This window comes from Pangasianodon hypophthalmus, chromosome 2, assembly GCF_027358585.1.
Source record: "Pangasianodon hypophthalmus isolate fPanHyp1 chromosome 2, fPanHyp1.pri, whole genome shotgun sequence".
NCBI classification, from domain to species: domain Eukaryota; kingdom Metazoa; phylum Chordata; class Actinopteri; order Siluriformes; family Pangasiidae; genus Pangasianodon; species Pangasianodon hypophthalmus.
Genome location: NC_069711.1, coordinates 20,272,235 through 20,290,116, shown reverse-complemented (window position 1 = coordinate 20,290,116; position 17,882 = coordinate 20,272,235). Strand labels below are relative to the sequence as shown.

At 38.3% G+C, this 17,882-nt stretch overlaps 1 protein-coding gene across 4 annotated transcripts in view; it reads left to right on the top strand.

The window, feature by feature from the left end:
* The window catches only part of pex5la (peroxisomal biogenesis factor 5-like a), a 70,026-nt gene extending 52,213 nt beyond the window's left edge, over positions 1–17,813 (top strand). For all 4 annotated transcript variants that reach the window (XM_026917418.3, XM_026917411.3, XM_026917435.3 and 1 more), the window contains 7 exons: positions 4,465–4,581; positions 4,693–4,836; positions 6,182–6,252; positions 9,479–9,685; positions 10,696–10,861; positions 14,682–14,839; positions 15,698–17,813. In XM_026917418.3, coding sequence (XP_026773219.1) covers positions 4,465–4,581; positions 4,693–4,836; positions 6,182–6,252; positions 9,479–9,685; positions 10,696–10,861; positions 14,682–14,839; positions 15,698–15,899 — 1,065 coding nt within the window. In that variant the 3' untranslated portion in view covers positions 15,900–17,813. The remainder of the gene's footprint in view (positions 1–4,464; positions 4,582–4,692; positions 4,837–6,181; positions 6,253–9,478; positions 9,686–10,695; positions 10,862–14,681; positions 14,840–15,697) is intronic.
* The last annotated feature ends 69 nt before the right edge of the window (positions 17,814–17,882 follow it).

The following is a 17,882-nucleotide window of genomic DNA, read 5'->3' as shown; positions in this document are numbered from 1 at the left end:
TGAGGATATACTGTTATAAAGGCATACCAAGATAAAGAAATTTGAATAGTTATATTATTTTCATATGTAGAATAGTGTGCCAAACTGGCATAATCAATAAATGTCAAAAAATAAATATGCCCCTTGAAATATGCTGCAGGATTTCTACAAAACTTTTTAAAGAACAAGCACATCAAGTGAATTTTTAAAAAAAAAATAACAATATCTCTGCACTGGTCTTAAAAACAAAGGTTAAAATTTACATTTGGATTTTGGACTTCCATTGCCTCTGCAGTGTAATGTCATTTAATGTTGTCATGTTTAGAATGTGAAGTTGTAAGTGGATGATGTACTGACAACAGTGAAATTGGGTTGTATGATTGTCACACATCTTATGAATAGCTTAGATGAAAACATCTGTGTAATTTCTGGGTGTCAAGAATCCAAAAAAGATTTTTTTTAGGGATGTGAAATTATCAGTGAATAACAGAAACATGTCGCAGTGGATCCAGAGCCTATTCCAGGAACACTGGGTGCGAGCCAGGAACACAGCCTGTCTATCACAGAGCACACACTCGGTTACACTAAGGGAAATTTAGCCCAGCCAATCCACCTAGGAACATACTTTTGGGAGGAAAACAGAGAAAGTGGAAGAAAACCATAGGGGCATGGGGAGAACATGCAAAGAAACTTCACATAGACAGTAACCTGATCTAAGGATTGAACCAGGGACCCTGGAACTGTGAGGCAACAATGCTACCCTCTGCACCACCATGACACCCATATCTCATGTTCTTAATATTACGTTTTAATCACTTACAGCCTGCAACATGAAATAAAAACTCTGGATTACTACACTGAAGGTGTTGATATGTATGCTCTGACCTCGCCTGCTGTGGTTGTTGTAGGAGACCCACCTGCTATTGTATTACATGTGGTTGCATTAGCAGGGCACGGGAAGGCCAAAGACAAGTGATTGGTGGCTGTAAATGACTGAAAGAGGACATATTTAAAGGAGATGTGAGATTGAGAGGGGTACTCCAGAAGGAACTTCCAGACAGCATTTTTATATTATCACTTGAAACACTTCAGAGTGCCTGGTTTCACTGGTGAGCTCCAGTTTGCTGCAGTGCTGAGTGAGTTTGTGAGTGGACGATATTATTTCCAATAAGTAACCTTACCCAAGGGCACTTGAGTGCAAATGGAAGATTCATTGATCATGGCATCCTGCATACTGAGACACTTAAGCTCCCAATATCTCTGAGCGTTCTGTGTAGGTTCTTATCTGCATACATTTGTTCTAATTAAGAACCTCGTGCAGAGCTTAGTTGTCTGGAAATCTACATCCTGTGGCATGCGGGCTTTTTTCCAATCCATTTCATTTGTGTAATTGCCGGCTGTCCGGAACAAAGAAATAGCACAGGGACTAAAAATGAATAGCTGTTAAGCTCCAGCCAGTGCTGCACATTAGAGCAGGATACAAAGAAATTTGTGGTTAAGGTGCTTTTCCAGCATAATGCTTCCCAGGGCCTATGAAAGTGAAATGACCTGCGTGGGTGGTTGGACCCTTTAAAACGCTTACCTCATATTTTAATTTGGCGCACTCTGAAAAAGAGATCACCAGGGGAAAAGAGCTGTGACCACCCAGGCCTATTTTTTCACATGTACAAAAGACAATGTGCAAATGAAGCCATGCTGCACTCATTAGGAGCAGGTAGGAGCAACAGCAGGAGAGAATCAGATTAACATGATGTGGGCTGCTCCTCTCGGTGACAGTGCCATCAGTGCAGGTACAGGTCATTTATTTTTACTTAATGTGACTAGAGTAGCAGTTGTCTACTCCACTTAGGTGGTATGCAAGCATTATTGGGAAAATGTGAGCCTGTTGTTGACACTTTAAGGACCCACTTTAAGGACAGTGCTCACACGATGCATATTTAGCATAAAAATTACACTGTCTTTCAAGAATGCAACGAAGAGTTGAGAAGAATGAGAAGATCCTCATCTGTAACAATACACCTTTCACCTCACAGTTGGTTAAATTGCTTTCTATTATCAAACTGGGTTTTAGCTGATACAGAATGACAGGTAGTGCTTTTTTCCACAGCAGGGGCTGATTTTACCATGAAGAGTTTGACAGGTTGTCGATTGCTTTGCTTCTAGATAATCATGAAGTATTCTAATGCCAAAGTCTGTTAGTAGTGGTTTTCTTTTGAAAGCAACTCCTGTAAAGAAACATTTCACCTCATTTATCTTTCTGATTACAACTGCAACGGAGTTTGAGTAATATATTCAGCTAAAAAAAATTGCACCAAAAAGGAGTAAATTTCACATATTTCACATAAGACTTAACCATCTGTCTCTTTTTTGCTTTAATTTATCTAGTTCCATCTTTAGTTGTATTAATGACTTTACACAATAATAAATGAATATCGGATATATAAATGACATCAACTTTACAATCCAATTTGAACTTAGATTTTTCAAATAATTCAAGTAAGCTGGTTAATTTTATTCATCCACACTAGTGAGTTATATGTGGCATGAGGCACTGCGGGTAGCATATCCACCTTACAGCACCAGGGCCCTCAGAGTTTCTGTTCAGGTGCTCCCCATGTACACGTGGGTATCCTCCAGGTTCTCCAGTCAGTCCTCTCAGCTCTCAAAAACATGCCATTAGGTGGACTGGGTATGCATGATGTGAATGTGTGTGCATGGTGCCCTGTGAAGGACTGGCATCCCATTCTGAGTGTATTCCTGTCTCACACCCAGATCATTTTGTTATTTCAATCTTGAACCCAGTCTGGTCCATCCCCTGCATTAGTTTAATTGTTCAGCTGAAATATATTTACTTAAGGAGACATTAACGCTTATATGAATTTCTCTTTTGTGGAAGTCATAAATTAGTGTACAGACCATAATCATTTGTCATTTTTTTCATACTTCACAGATTGCTTTATGCTTAAAAACAGTGCATTAGACAGTGAAGCATTAAAGTGCCTCAACTGGAAGCATATTTTATGACTGCAGAACAAGCCTTCTGTCAAAGTCGAAATGTCAGTGATGCATAATTTTTTGGCTGATTAAATTACAGTTTAAACACAGATATGCTCCTCAAAGAAGTCTAAAAACTTACTACCAGTAGGCTTGCAGCATGGCAAGAAGTGATCGTAATAGGGCTTGTGCTAAAAAAAAAACAGTAAATAATTGGAAAAGAGTCATTCCCCTGTTGGTGTTGGTGCCCTCTTGTCCTCTGCAGTGCCTGGCCCCCAGTTAAGCCTTCTGTCATGGGCAGCTGAGTTGCTGGCAGCATGTCAGGCTTTATTACAATCATACAGTTTTGTCTCTCTGCCTCCCATCTCTAGACTCACCAAAGTATCAGAAGAGCTTTTCCAAACTGACATCTGTCTTAACTGACAGCTACTATAAGGTTATCTGCCTTTTTTCTTGGTACTGGCCCCATACTGGCTCGTGGAGGTCTTAGTCTCACTTCATTACTTACAGCAAGAGTGACAAATCAGCAAGTTTGTTTTTATTACTGCCAGAGCTGTCTTCTGGTTGTTAGTGAGTGATTGGGGTATTTTACACTGCTTGTTGGGTTCCAGGAGGACTAATAGTAATAAAAAGGAAAAGTATAGCCACTTATAAAAAAAAAATAATTAAGAGATAAACAGCACTTACTTCGACATTTTAGACAAAGGCCAACTTTTAAATGCCAGTGAATGAAGAGCCTCTCATCTCAGCAGCTCAGATGTGCTAAGGATCCTTATAACCTTCCATACTCACCTCCTGAATGATTCAGTCAGAGACGTAGCTCCAGGACAGGGGAGATAATGAGCTTTCAACTTTGCCCTTTGACTAGTCGGACTGTCACTGCGCAGAGTTGACAGGGGGTCGTCCAATTATAATAATTGGACGCTTAACAACGCTGTGCCCACCACGGACCGTAAAAGAGCAATTATCTCTGCAACACAAGGGACAGTGCTGAACAAAATAACATCCCATCTAATTTGTTATAGCTCAAAGAACTACTCAGCCACCATCACATGAGTGGTTCTCAGACCCAGAAGTGCACAGAATATTGTTAATGTGGCTATGAAGAGCTTGAAGGGCTTTATAATCATATGATGAGTAGAATCAGGTAAAATGTAAAAAATGTGCAGTTCATGAGGTAAAGCACCACTTCATTGTGTCCAATATACTGGAAAAAGTGTGCCCTGACTTTACATACTTAAATAATGTTACTGACATATTTTTAAAAAAAATGAAACAGTACTTTAGCCATGTGGCTACTTTAGTACAGTAGCTCACTTTCTGTACATGCAAGCAATCAGAAATTGCAGCAATGTTTCACCTGCATGACTTTCCTTCATCAATATTAATGCACAGTGATTCATTATTCAGATTGCTGACTGCAGGGAGTTTGGTTGATGCAGATCTGTGAAGTTCATATTCAACTCTTCTTGGTTCGAATTTGTGTTTCAGTCAGACACTGAGTTCTGGGACAAGATGCAGGCTGAGTGGGAAGAACTGGCTCGCAGAAACTGGCTTACAGAGAATGAGCAGGCCCAGATTCCTTCTACGGTTTCTCCTCATGAAAAGGTTCACCACATTGAGCCATGCCTTAAGGCCCATGTATTTATCTTTTAAAAAAGCGATTTAAATTTCATCTCAGTATATCAGTTTTAATGCCTTGAGCATTTTCTGTTTCAGGGATATTACTTCCACACAGACAATCCATATAAAGACTGGCCAAATGCATTTGAGGAGGGGCTGAGGAAGGCCAGAGAGGGAGATCTGCCAAACGCTGTTCTCCTCCTGGAGGCTGCTATCTTGCAGGACCCTCAAGACTCAGAGGTAACTGGACCTATGGGTGAAAAGAGCTGAGGCTGGTTTATGAAACTAATCCCTCAGTACCATGGAAAAATCAGCATGTACCCTGACAGCTATGCTGCACTGGTTTGAGTTTTCACACTGTGAGCTATTTACTAACTGAGTTGCATGATGAGAACTCAAGAAGGCAGTGTATGCCTGCCCTGACAGGACAGCCAAAGTGAGCTTCACTTTTGCTGGATCAGGCAATAGAAAAAAGTACCAGACCTTTCCTCACTCTGGATTCGTGTTTTTTTTTTAATATTCTATCTTAGAAACAAGGAGGATTATCCCCCACTGCTGCTGGAATACATTTAGGCTAATTAGTAACTGATTCTCTTGAATATACCCCAGAGCTATTGGATGTATAAAGGCCCACGTAAGCCAACACTGCAGTTTAATTAGTATAACAGTGGCATCATGGCAATTACAATATCATAACTGCATTAAATGATCCAAAGGAAGTGTTCTGAGAACCATTAACATGCTGTTCTTTACAAAACATCGTAAATATTGAGATGATATCAGTAGAGACTTACCACATATCTAAACTTAATAATAAACAGCTTAAAATGTTCTTAATTAACAAAGAAAAATAAGTGTAAGCTTCTGTAAGGAGACATTTACTTAACATTTATGGAAGGAGCGTCCAGTGTCAGCATTTTGTAACAGTGCTTTGTTACAGAGTGGAAGCTGTAACTTTAGGTTTTCTGCCACAAGAAATCTTCAGGACAGAGATCTTTGTGGTACATGACAAACTGTGTTTTGTTTTAGTCTTATTAAAAAGAGCTAAAAAGAGAGGGTGGTGATGGAACAACTGTTTATAACTGCTATAATCTAAGTGATACAAGGTACTAACTTGTTTCACAGACCTTCCACAACAATAAATGTATCTATAAACGGATAAAAAAAATACAACGTGTCATTCTTTAATCAATAAAAATTACTAGTATTGGCAAATTGAAAACCCTTTGGGAAATACTCTTATAGATAAGTAATTTTAAGAAAATCTGCTTTGTGTTGGGCCACCTCACACCACCCTATCATTGGTTATTTTCCTATAATAGCATGCCTCGTCTTGTTTTATTCCTTACATAATGTAAAATTGATTCTGATTTTGACTTACTGAGCAGCAGCAGCAAAGGATGGGCAACATCAGAGGGAAATTTATTCTATTAATCATTTAGACAAGACTCAAGATTCTTCAGCTTTGCTAGAAATTGTCAGGTTCCCTTGAGTTGTGCTGTGGTCTGCACCAACACGTTCCCCTCACTGGAGTCGAGGTGATAAACCTACTGTTCAACGTTTCCATCTCCATTGTATTTTTCAGGCTTGGCAAGTCCTGGGGACCACACAGGCAGAGAATGAGAATGAGCAGGCAGCGATTGTCTCCCTCCAGAGGTAAGGAGGTGCCAACACACAACTCCCCAGGGTTTGCGTCATGTTGTTTTTCCTGTTGGGAACGACTTTCAGAAAGCTGGGGTATAGTGTTCACATAGAACACTATTCATTCAAAAGCACGCTGGCGAACATAAAATGGTATGAAGAAAAGTTCGAAAGAAAAAAGTTGTACGATGGAACTTGCTCTGAACAGGTTTGAAACAGTTGAACAGCTGGTGTTCACAAAAAAAACACACTATTCCATCAAAAGCATAAAACGATGTGAAGAAAACGGTGTGAATAAAAGTGAAGAAAAATAAAGTTATATACTGTTGTCAGGACTGAAAAATTACCTTTTGGTTGTGTCTTTTGGTTGCATCTAATAACTTAGTTAAATGGATGCTTTAAAGGTTTTATCACACCTTAACTCATTCTCTTTCGTTGAACATTTAGCATGCATAGCTATGAGCAAATCACATGCACAAAGATAAGAATGTAGCTATAAAACAATTTGCATAATTATCTAAGCGGAAAAGAATGTATTTCTCAGCTGTCTCCTCTCCTTCTTTCAGTAGAGAACCATAATAACTTGTTGATCCTATTAAAATTGCATTTTATAAGCAGCAAGGCCTTTGGGAGATTACATTTATTGCAGACAGAGGGGCCATGATCTTACACGAGGTTCCTCTGAGCAACCAGCCGTGAAAGTGCATCTGGTTGTGTTAATCACCGGTTACGCTCTCAAAGCTCAGTAATCACCCTACACCATCATGTCTTTATAAATTAAATCAAATATTATATTCTGTTGTATAGTATAAGACTCTATAACATTCTAATTAAATTTAATGGGAAGGTCTTAGTGTTTTTGGTGCTTTTTTTCTCTCAGTCATGTTGCATTTCCCAGACCACTTTGTGGAAAGTGTTGTAAAGAAAGCACAAGTGAGCTTGTGATACACTGGGGAAAAAATCTGTTATTTTACAGGTATTTTTAACTGTAAAGTTAAACTATGAAGTTTTTTTTTTTAACGTGCTGTTAACTTTAGAAATTCACTTCCAAAACATTTAGCTAAATTAGCTGTCCAGCTCCTTTGACTCTCCACTAACTGTAATGGATCTTTCTTTTACAAAATTAACTAGCTTATCTAGTTGGTGAGGTACTGTTTTTCCTTGAATTACTGTTAGCTAGCTCATTTCCTAAAAGAGTATTAGGTTACGACCGTGCTACTTCACTCCAAACTAAAATCCTTTTGAGATAATTAGAGACGTGTCATTTGTGAATGAGTTGGCTCTTTTAGAAGGTAGTTTTATATAAATTCATCAGTGGTCTGTATTCATAAAACTCTAGTGCTATTAATCACATACTCGAAATTCATGGAGTGCATTTCATCAACATCTGAGATGTTTGGCAGGATTTAGAGCCAGTTCTAGTGAGAATAGTAAAGTGTGTGCGTGTGTGTGTGTGTGTGTGTGTGTGTGTGACTGATTCAGATTGCCGTAGGTAATCACAGCTGTGCTGATATTCAGTACAACAGCAGATTGTGAGTGTGATATTGCTTTTATACAACAGTTCTGTAAACAACAAATTGAGTAACTGACATTTCAGACACAATATGGCCAAATATTGTGCTTATTTTGCTGCATCAACAAATTGTTCCCAAAGAAGCCGCACCTGGATAAAGCGCTACATGCAACCCACAGGCTGAATGACAGCCCGTAGTAAGTGTAGTAATGGTTTTAATACAACAAACTATTATAATTTCATAAATAAAATAAATTCAAATTTTATTGGTCACACACACAACCATACAGATGGTTTTTACGACTATCCGTGACATAAAAATAGAATTTACATGAACCAGAATTGACTTGTATACAAGTAGAAAAAGGAAAAATATCTAAATATAATATAAGTGCTATAACAGAGAGAAGAGTCCATTGTTTGGATGGCTGAGGTCCTTCCTGGCCTTGGTCCAGCACCGCTTGCTGTAGATAGATTGCGGGTCAGAGAGCTCCTGCTTGGTGCTGTTCCCAAACCGGGCTGTGATGCTTCCTGACAGGATGCTCTCAATGGAGCAGGTGTAAAAGTTCCTTAGCACCTTAGAGGGCAGTTTAAGGTGGTAAAGACACTGACAGGCCTTCTTCACGAGAGTGTTAATGTGATAGAACCGTGACAGCTCCTGCGTGATGTGAACACCAAGGTACTGGAAAGTGTCCACTCTCTCCACTGGGGCACCGTTGATCTTAAGGGGATGGTAGCTCCTCTCCTGCTTTGTGCTGAAGTCCACTGTCAACTCCTGTGTCTTGCTGACATTCAGGTGGAGATTGTTCTTCTGGCACCAGTTCTCCAGGCTTTTAAACTCCTCCACACAGAAGTAGGCCTTCTCATCATCATCAAAGATCAGGCCCACCACAACAGTGTCGTCAGCAAACTTGACAGTGGTGGTAGAGTTGGAAGTGGCCACACAGTCATAATTGTACAATGAGTACAGCAGGGGGCTCAGGACACAACCCTGGGGGGGCTCCAGTGCTGAGGGTTAGGGAGGGTGAGACATGTCTGCCCACCCATACTGCTTGTGGTCTGCCTGTCAGGAAGTTGGAGATCCACTGACACAGGGACGGGCTAAGTCCCAGGTCCTCCAACTTGGTGAGTTTGGAGGGAATTATACAGTAGTGTTAAATGCTGAACTGTATTCAACAAACAGCATTTTAGCATAATTTCCCTTCCTGATGTCCAGATGGCTCAGGGCTGTGTGAAGGAGGTGTGTGATACTTGACACTTGCCTGAGTTTCAGCTTCTATTTCTAAGAATCCCTGGTTTCATCTTCAGGTACAAAATGTCAGTAATCCATTTGGTGAAATAGTCACTAAGATATATCTGTTTTCCCTGCTCAAAATTAAAAATAATGATTTGGCTTGTTATAAGTCTTATCAATTATAATAAAGTGGGACAGTATTATTTTCCAGTAGTTTATTATAATATTTCTTTATTATAATAATTTTAATGTAATGTAAATGTGAATGTAAATTTATAAAGCATTTTTTGTACAACTTGAAGTCTAACCACATGAGATGGTGCAGGTAGTCACCTGTAAATTAAAAAGGAAACATCTGCTACTCATTATGCTGCTTGTGAGCTAATTAGTGTCCATCAAAGCTGTAGTCCATTTGATTCAGTCCTGACGACTGCGTGTATGTGTGCGTGTCTGTGTGTGTCTTTGGTCTTTGAAATGTGCGTACACATGTGCAGGTGTCTGGAGCTCCACCCCAACAACCTCCAGGCCCTCATGGCATTGGCAGTGAGCCTGACCAACACGGGCATGAAGCAGGAAGCATGTGAGGCACTACTGGGCTGGCTGAGACATAACCCCAAATATAAACACCTCCTGAAGAACCGCAATAACCTGCAGGGCTCACCAAACTCACGCCGCCTCTCCTACTCCGCACCCATGGCATGGTGAGGACACGATAAATCGGGTTTGCAAAACATGTTTTTATGATTTTGAATTCGCTCTGAATTTTGAAAGAAGAATTTAACCAACAAATTTAATACACTCTCAGTTGAAAGTCTGGACACACTAGGTGTCCCATATATAAATTTATTTCTTAATCAAAATGCATTTTATTTACTTACCTTCATATTTACTAAAACTAGTAAATTAATTTAAATTAAAAAAGTAAATTAAAAGTAAATCAAACAAGTAGGTTTCATGTAGAACTTAGGAGAAGCAGTGAAGAGTCTGGTCTGTTTAGGAAGTTTAGGGATTGCTCCTGCGGTGAAGCTTCCTCATGAAGCTGGTTAGAAGAGTGTGCAAAACTTCATCAGGAATACTGCAAAGAATTAAAATGTTGTTTAACACTTTTTGTCAGTGAAAACATTTCAGAATGCTGATGTCTTCATTATTATCTTAAATTAGTAGAAAATAGTAAAAAGGAAGAAAAGCCTTCAGTGAGCAGGCAAAATTTTGGCTGGTAGTGTAAGTGAGAGTAAGGGGTTTTTAACTGTTTTATTTGTTTTATTTCATTTCTATACCAAAAAAAATTTTATTTGAACTGAAATAAAAATGGATTGATTTTGTTTATAAATTTTCAAATCATTATTTACACTCCCACCTGTGTACACACACAAAGGTACCATCAGGAAAACCCCCAAAGGGAGAAATCTACTTATGTAAATATTATTTTTGTTGTTGATAATTCATATAAAGATAATGTATTAGGTATTTTAAAACAAATGTTACAACTGGATTGCCAAAAGTTTGAAAAATGATAGGCTGGTTCAATGGAATGTTCATCGATGACTCACTTCAGTAAACAAAATAACTTACGCTCTTTCTTTCAGCTCCAAAATGAGTGGTAGTGTAATAATAGCTAGAATTATTTATTTTGTGTAGTGTAGAAGCTCTGCGATTTCAGTCTCTGATCCAGTATCTGTCTTACCATATCTCTACCTCTCAATCATTTCAGCTCTCTGCTGCCTGAGCTGAAGGAGCTGTTCTTGGAAGCGGCCCAACAGAACCCAGACACGATTGACCCGGACTTGCAGACAGGCCTGGGTGTGCTTTATAACCTTAGCTCTGAGTTCAACAAGGCTGTAGATGCCTTCAATGCTGCGCTGTCTGTCCGGCCAGAGGTACTCATTCTGCTGACACGCTGCTGTTACATATCACATAGCACTGCTCTAAGATATACATTCACCATCCACTTTATTAGGAACACCTGTACAACTGCTCATTTATGCAGTTATCCAAGCACCCAATCATGTGGCAGCAGCACAATGCATAAAATCATGCAGATACAGATCCAGAGCTTCAGTAATCAGTAATTCATATCAAACATCAGAATGGGGGGAAAATATGATCTCTAAAGTTTACAGGTGTTCCTATTAAAGTCGACGGTGGGGGATATATATACCCCCACCGTCGACTTTAATAGGTACAAGTGAGTATACAAGTGAGTATACATATATATACATATATATATAAACTATGAAAGAACACATGTGGAATTATGTACTAAACAAAAAAGTGTGAAACAACCTCTGGGAACTCCTTCAAGATTGTATTTATATATATATATATATATATATATATATATATATAGAGAGAGAGAGAGAGAGAGAGAGAGAGAGGCATGGGGGGCGGGGGGGTTAAGTAAGGTAAAAGCAGCTCTAGATACAAGTTTTTTTATTTAAATCATTGACTTCATAGCAGGGGTCAGTGCCCAGGCAGACAGGATCAATATGTGCAAATCCGTAATCAATATCCAAAAACTAGCAGGCCGAGGTCAAAAGCAAAAAAACTGTGGAATAAGATATCATTGAGACAAGTGAACTAGGACCATGGACATGGAGGCCACAGCTTAGAGCTGCAGTTTCAACAAATGCAAGACTTCACAAAGCCCCAAAGCACACACATGATAATTTATATACAAACACACATAGGACCACAGAACAATAAGGAAACAAACCTGTTTAATAAATCTACATTTAATAATTAGATTTAAATAATAAATTTAATAATTACAGTTCTTACAAAACAATAATTTCAGAAGATATGGGAGTTAAGAAAGTATTATTACTTTGTTACTGTACTTAATTATACAGTACACTTTTGCTTGAGTATTTCTTTCACCTAATGCCTTTTCTCTACTGTTTAGTCACTACAATTTCAAACACTACTTCACTACATTTCTCTGTAATTATACATTTCTAAATTCAAAAGGTGACATTTTAGCATCAGTCAGCTTCAAGAAATTTCAATACATGTGACAGCTAGTATGAGACCTCACTGTATTCTATCTGTGGATATGTACACTTTGTACACCAAGGAAGTTTGTATTGTGACAGCTAGCCATTAGTATTCAGCTAATTTGTATTGTCAGAGGTAATTACTACATTAGAGACTAATATTTCCCCATGTTCCTTGGTGAAAGGGGCACTAATTTACCATCAGTAAGTAAATCCCCTGTGTGATTTGAGACAGACATCCTTATCTTTTATGAATCTTTCTTGTACGTTCACTTGCATACTTTTAGTAAATTTAAGAATTTGAAAGTGTACCCTAACTTTTGACCAGAGTATTTATTTAGATGAGTAATAGCACTTTTACTTAAGAATTACAGAACTTTTACCACCTCTGAATTTGACAACTCAGTACAATCAGCACACAGGATGGTATAGGTACATACACAGTACACATTAAAGGCCAGACATTCTAAGAGAAGTGTTAATTACAGGCTTCTCAGTGACAGTGCCAGTGAGTGTGGCCAGTTTAGCAGATGGTCTAATAAAATGCTCTTGCAAATACATGTCTTGTCTAATTATTCGGTTGATTGCAATATAAAACTGACTTATCCATGTTTTCCTGTCAGAAAATATCATCCTGGTTACTATCATTAACCAGGGTTACAGAAAAATTTCCAGTCCAACTACATGTCAAAAACCACACAAAAGACCTGAAGCTAAGCCAAAAACTAGTAATTAAAAGTAGCCCAATCTGGCAACCCAGTCATAAACTTGTGTCTGCTACTCCTTCCCCAGTGAAATTGTTCATTGTGCATGGTGCAGAGTGATTCCTGCCCCTATGGTTCTCTATTAGCACTTGTTGCAGTTCTGTTGATCACCAGGTGCAATAATAACTCTATGGAAGCTAAGTGGGGCAGTGAGCTTGCTGCCTCTGTGAACATGCAACATCTAGGAAGGTGAGCAAATCAACAGAACAGGCTTATATCTATCAAAAAATGACTTTTTTTAATAACTGGTCACTCAGAAGAGGTCATTAGTATTTGAATGTAATTTAATATGTATGTAGTTGTGAATGAGGACTTTATGAAGATTAATATTTGTTGAACTCCTCATATAGAGTCATCAATGGTTAGGACAACCCCCTTGATGGTATTTTTGTTGGTGCTAAAAGGCACTTGAGCTTGCTGAATAAACCAGAACATCCATTTTGTGATAGTTTGCGACAGAGAAAGATGTTGCTAGAGTAACAGAGTCAGTGTCAGGATATATAGTTAGCATGATTGTACTAAGCTGAGCAGATATAATTGTAAACCATCACAATGCACAGGACCAATGCAGTTCATTTTGATCTTAAGTGAAGCTTTACATTGTACCACCATTATTAGGAGAATGTGTAATAAGCCTCTGTTTGACCTTGTTTTCTGAGCTTTATTCAATCTCCATACATAGGCCACATTTGCACACAATCAAAAATCCTCCCCATTTATTTGACATGGAAATGTGTGCCCACCTGCTTAGGGACTCAGTTCTTCAATACAATGAAACATAATGTCTGCGCCAATTTCCAACACCAGGCATCCCTTGGGCATCAAGCTGCTCAGACACACGCCATGAGCACAGAGCTGCATTCTCTGAAACACGGCAGCATAGAGGCTCAGTGGACGGACGAAAACAGACCTCAAGAAGATAACTGATAATGGGGTTCATTTTTAATAACGTACAAAGTATAAGATTTAATTCTGGGTTTTTTTTTTTTTATGCTGATGTCAGATGTAGATATATGATGCCTACAGTTGGGAAGATTAAAGCTCAGTGATGATATCAATGTCGTAACAGCAGTATCATGGCAGGAGATAATAAATCTAGGAGATCAAAAAGTGGCATTGTAGTTGCATAGCCATAAATCAACCATAAATTGGGAAGCCATTTGCCCTTGCGCATAGACTCACTGGTGGAAATGTAATAGACGTCATGCTCCAAAAGCTACATCACTTTAAATCACTTTGAGTATCAAAATTTCTAATGTCAATACCAAAGGCAAATGGCTTTATCTTTAAAATGTATAATTTAATACACTTCAGTGCTTTCACAATCATGTGGTTCCTTATGAAAGGTTCTCCAAACAAAGGCCCCAGAAATTGAAGTAGGATGGTCCCACATGAATTGCCTAAAGATTTGCTCTTCCCAAAAACAGTTTATACCCAAGACTCATCATTGCTTCAACAAGTAATCTCAACTCGATACTGTAGATTGTACCTAAGAGCTGCTGCTGTAATCATAAAGAATGTCCTATGCTGACTCTTATTTGCTAAATGCTCATAATGAACATCCTTTCAGTACTTTTTCCTTTACTTTCTCTTCCACATATGTATACTGTGATGATTTATAATCCCACTATCTAGTGTCACCCAGAATTGGGTGGTTGTCTCAGGGAGTTTTTCCTTGTCACTGTTGCCTCTGGCTTGTTTATTAGGGATCTAAATCTACATCTGGATTCATGCTTTGTGAAATGTTTATCATTAAAAGAGCTATACAAATATAATTGGATTGAATTCTATACTTTACATTTGTAAGGTTGAGAGCACAGTATGACTGTGTACATTTTTATTTGTAGAAGTTAAAGCTGGTAAAAGCTCAAATGGTTAAAATTATAGCTAGAAGTGGAGCAGCTAAATAAATAATAACTATTCCTTTGCACCACTGACAGGACTACTTGCTGTGGAATCGTCTCGGGGCAACGCTAGCTAATGGAGACCGCAGCGAGGAGGCAGTGGAAGCGTACACCCGGGCTCTGGAGCTCCAGCCTGGTTTCATACGCTCTCGCTACAACCTGGGCATCAGCTGCATCAACCTGGGTGCACACAGGTCTGGAAGTTCTGCCGTTTATCTCATCTTCAAGCTCTTACATTTTAAATCAGTGTCATCTGACAACACGGCATCCCACTTAGCCATATCATATTACTGAATTTGGAATGCTCCTATTGGATGAGTTTAATGTAAGATTTTACAAAAGAGCACAATATGTGATGAAGGCTGTAGAAGCATTACTACTGATTACACTCAATTCTAGAATTATTGCTACCATTCATGTAAATAAATAAAAATAAATTTATAACATGAGTAACACATGCAAAAGCCTTTACTTATAATTGTATACTTAGAACTGTAATTGTATTATGCTACCAGCAAATTGGTAGCTCAGTGGTTAAGACATTGGGCTTCTGATTGGCAGGTAAAGAGTTCAAATCCAGCACCACCAAGCTGCCATTACTGGGCCCTTGAATAAGGCCCTTAACCCTCAACTGCTCAGTTGTGTAAATGAGATAATTGTAAGTTGCTCTGGATAAAGGCGTCTGCCAAATGCTGTAAATGTATACAGTATTTTTTCAAAAGTAAGAAGATTTTTTCAGCAAAATGGTGGTTTCAAAATTATTGGCATCCATTTGCTTAATACTTGGTGCAGTCTTCCCTGAACAGAATAACAACATTATACATCTTCCTGTAATATCTAACAAGGTTTGAGAACTTTGATGGAGAGTAGATGGATCTTGGACCACTTCGTTCATACTCCTTATATTAAGTGTAGTGCCATTATCTTGTTCAAAGGTCCATCTACAGCCAAGTTTTAGCCTCTTGGCAGAGGCAACCAGGTTTTAGGAGTCTGTAAGCAAAATTTTAGCAGTATCATGTGTTCAATTCTTGGCAATTCATCTGTTGTTGCAGGGAAGCCGCCAGCAACTTCCTGACAGCATTAAGCCTGCAGAGGAAGAGCAGGAGTCGGCAGCTCTCCCACCAGGTCATGTCTGGAAACATCTGGGCAGCATTGAGGATAGCACTCTCAATGATGGACCAGCCTGAGCTCTTCCAGGCGGCAAACATCGGGGACCTGGACTTACTCATGAGGGCCTTCAACCTGGACATGTGAACTGGCAAATATTTTTGAATGAGTATAAGCCAAGAACCCAAAGTCCTTCAAATGGAGGAAGCAGTAAACCATTTTATTGAAGAGATTTTTCATTTTTTTCGCAGAGCACCTTTACATTCCTGAGAACTGCATGGCAGTATATGATTTCAGAGAAGAGCACAATGCCTGGAAGATTGTAGAAGTATGCCTTAGAGAAAATACTAGTTAGTGACGTCTTGCTGGGTGGAGGAGGGATGTGCTGGAAGAACTATGAAAAAAAAAGTCTGTAACTCAGAACGGTTACATTCCTGTGTCTCTTGTATGATGAAACAGATGCAGATCTGGATTGTCAGATAGATCAAAGCAATAGTTTAAAATTGTTCAGTGCTACAACCCACAGGTCCTATTTTAGCTTTTTCTTAAATGTAGTACTAGAAAAAAAAACTTTTCTGTTGTTTGCTGTAACTTTGCTGCAGACCAGACTATAAAGCCTTATTTATAATGCATGACAAACAATTAGTAATTTCAGAGACCTTATGGGGATGATAGCAGATGAGATAGTTTGCCTCATGATGGCTTGTCGTTTACAAAGAATCAAGAAGTTTTTTTTTTAATCACTATCAAAGCTTTCCTTTTGCATCTTTACTATATCTCTGAATGCCATATGTGACTGTCTTATGAAAGACCCACAAAATATGCAGGTGACTGTCCTCCACAGTTCCACTTGACATAAAGTTATGCATTATTGCATTGTGTCTTAAAGCTCATTTAAGACTTTCGTTGCATGTGATGTGAAGTTGAAAGTGTCAAAAACTTTAGGGTAAAATAATGAATGATGCATAACTTGAGATCATGGTTTAATTTATTGTTTGTAAAGATGGAGGCAGATTACCTAAAAAAATGAGTGTTGTCACTTTTTATCAACTTACTAAGGAAACACCATGGAAAAACATGGTAGCTAGTTAAATATGCACTTACTTTGTTTCTTCTCAGTATATCTAGCTACAACTAGTCCACATACACAGGACAACACAAAACAGCATGGATGATAAATGAGAAGGTTTGCATATCCATCTTTACAGGGCACAGATTTTCTGCTTGAATTTAGCATGAGTGACCAAATCTATTTATTTTGATGATCATTTTTACATTAAGCTCTTTACGTCTTGCTTATTTAAATGACTGTAAATTCTCTGTGACAGGCCTGTGCTTTCTAGCTGATTGCTTCCTACTGTAAATTATCTAATTGATATGTTGGTAGAGCCCGAGGAATGTCTCCCCTTTTTTTTAGAACTCTGTACAATCTCAGGTGAGATGATCTAGATGACCTTATACTCTAGAACTCCTTATTTATGAGGACTGCATGCTGAATGCACTTATTTTTGAATGCGGTAGCTTTATTTATATGCATGAAATTGTCATGCCTCTTTTATTCTATCTCTCATTTCTATGACATATACATAATCCTGATTTTGCATTTCAGTACATATTGACCTTTATGTACATTTATCTTAAAGCAGATTATATAATAGTTACCAGTTTTGCAATGCAACTAGTAATCTAGATGAAATATAATTTATTGTATACCTGTTCATACTATTCTCACAAAAGAGACCAGATTTACTGAAGCCTGTAGCGCATGTAAAACATAGTAGCTCGAACAAACCAAGTGTGCAATCAGTGATCTGACATGAATCCGTCCTTACTACAATGTTACCAAAACTATACATGCTGCATCTCCTAATAATATGTCACAGGCTTCATTAAGTCTGGTGCAACATATTTAAACATAACAGAATATATCAACTATTGAACAAACATATGAAAATGATCTTTTAAAATAAAATAAAATGTAATTTACACTGTGTAGTTGTCCTCTTTTATAATCTCAGTTGTTTTACATTAATCGTCAATAGTTAATGCATATTTCTCTCAAAGCAGTCGTACTCGAAGACAGTGTTGCATGAATTTCTTTTGCCTCCTAAAAACTAAAAGAAATCAACA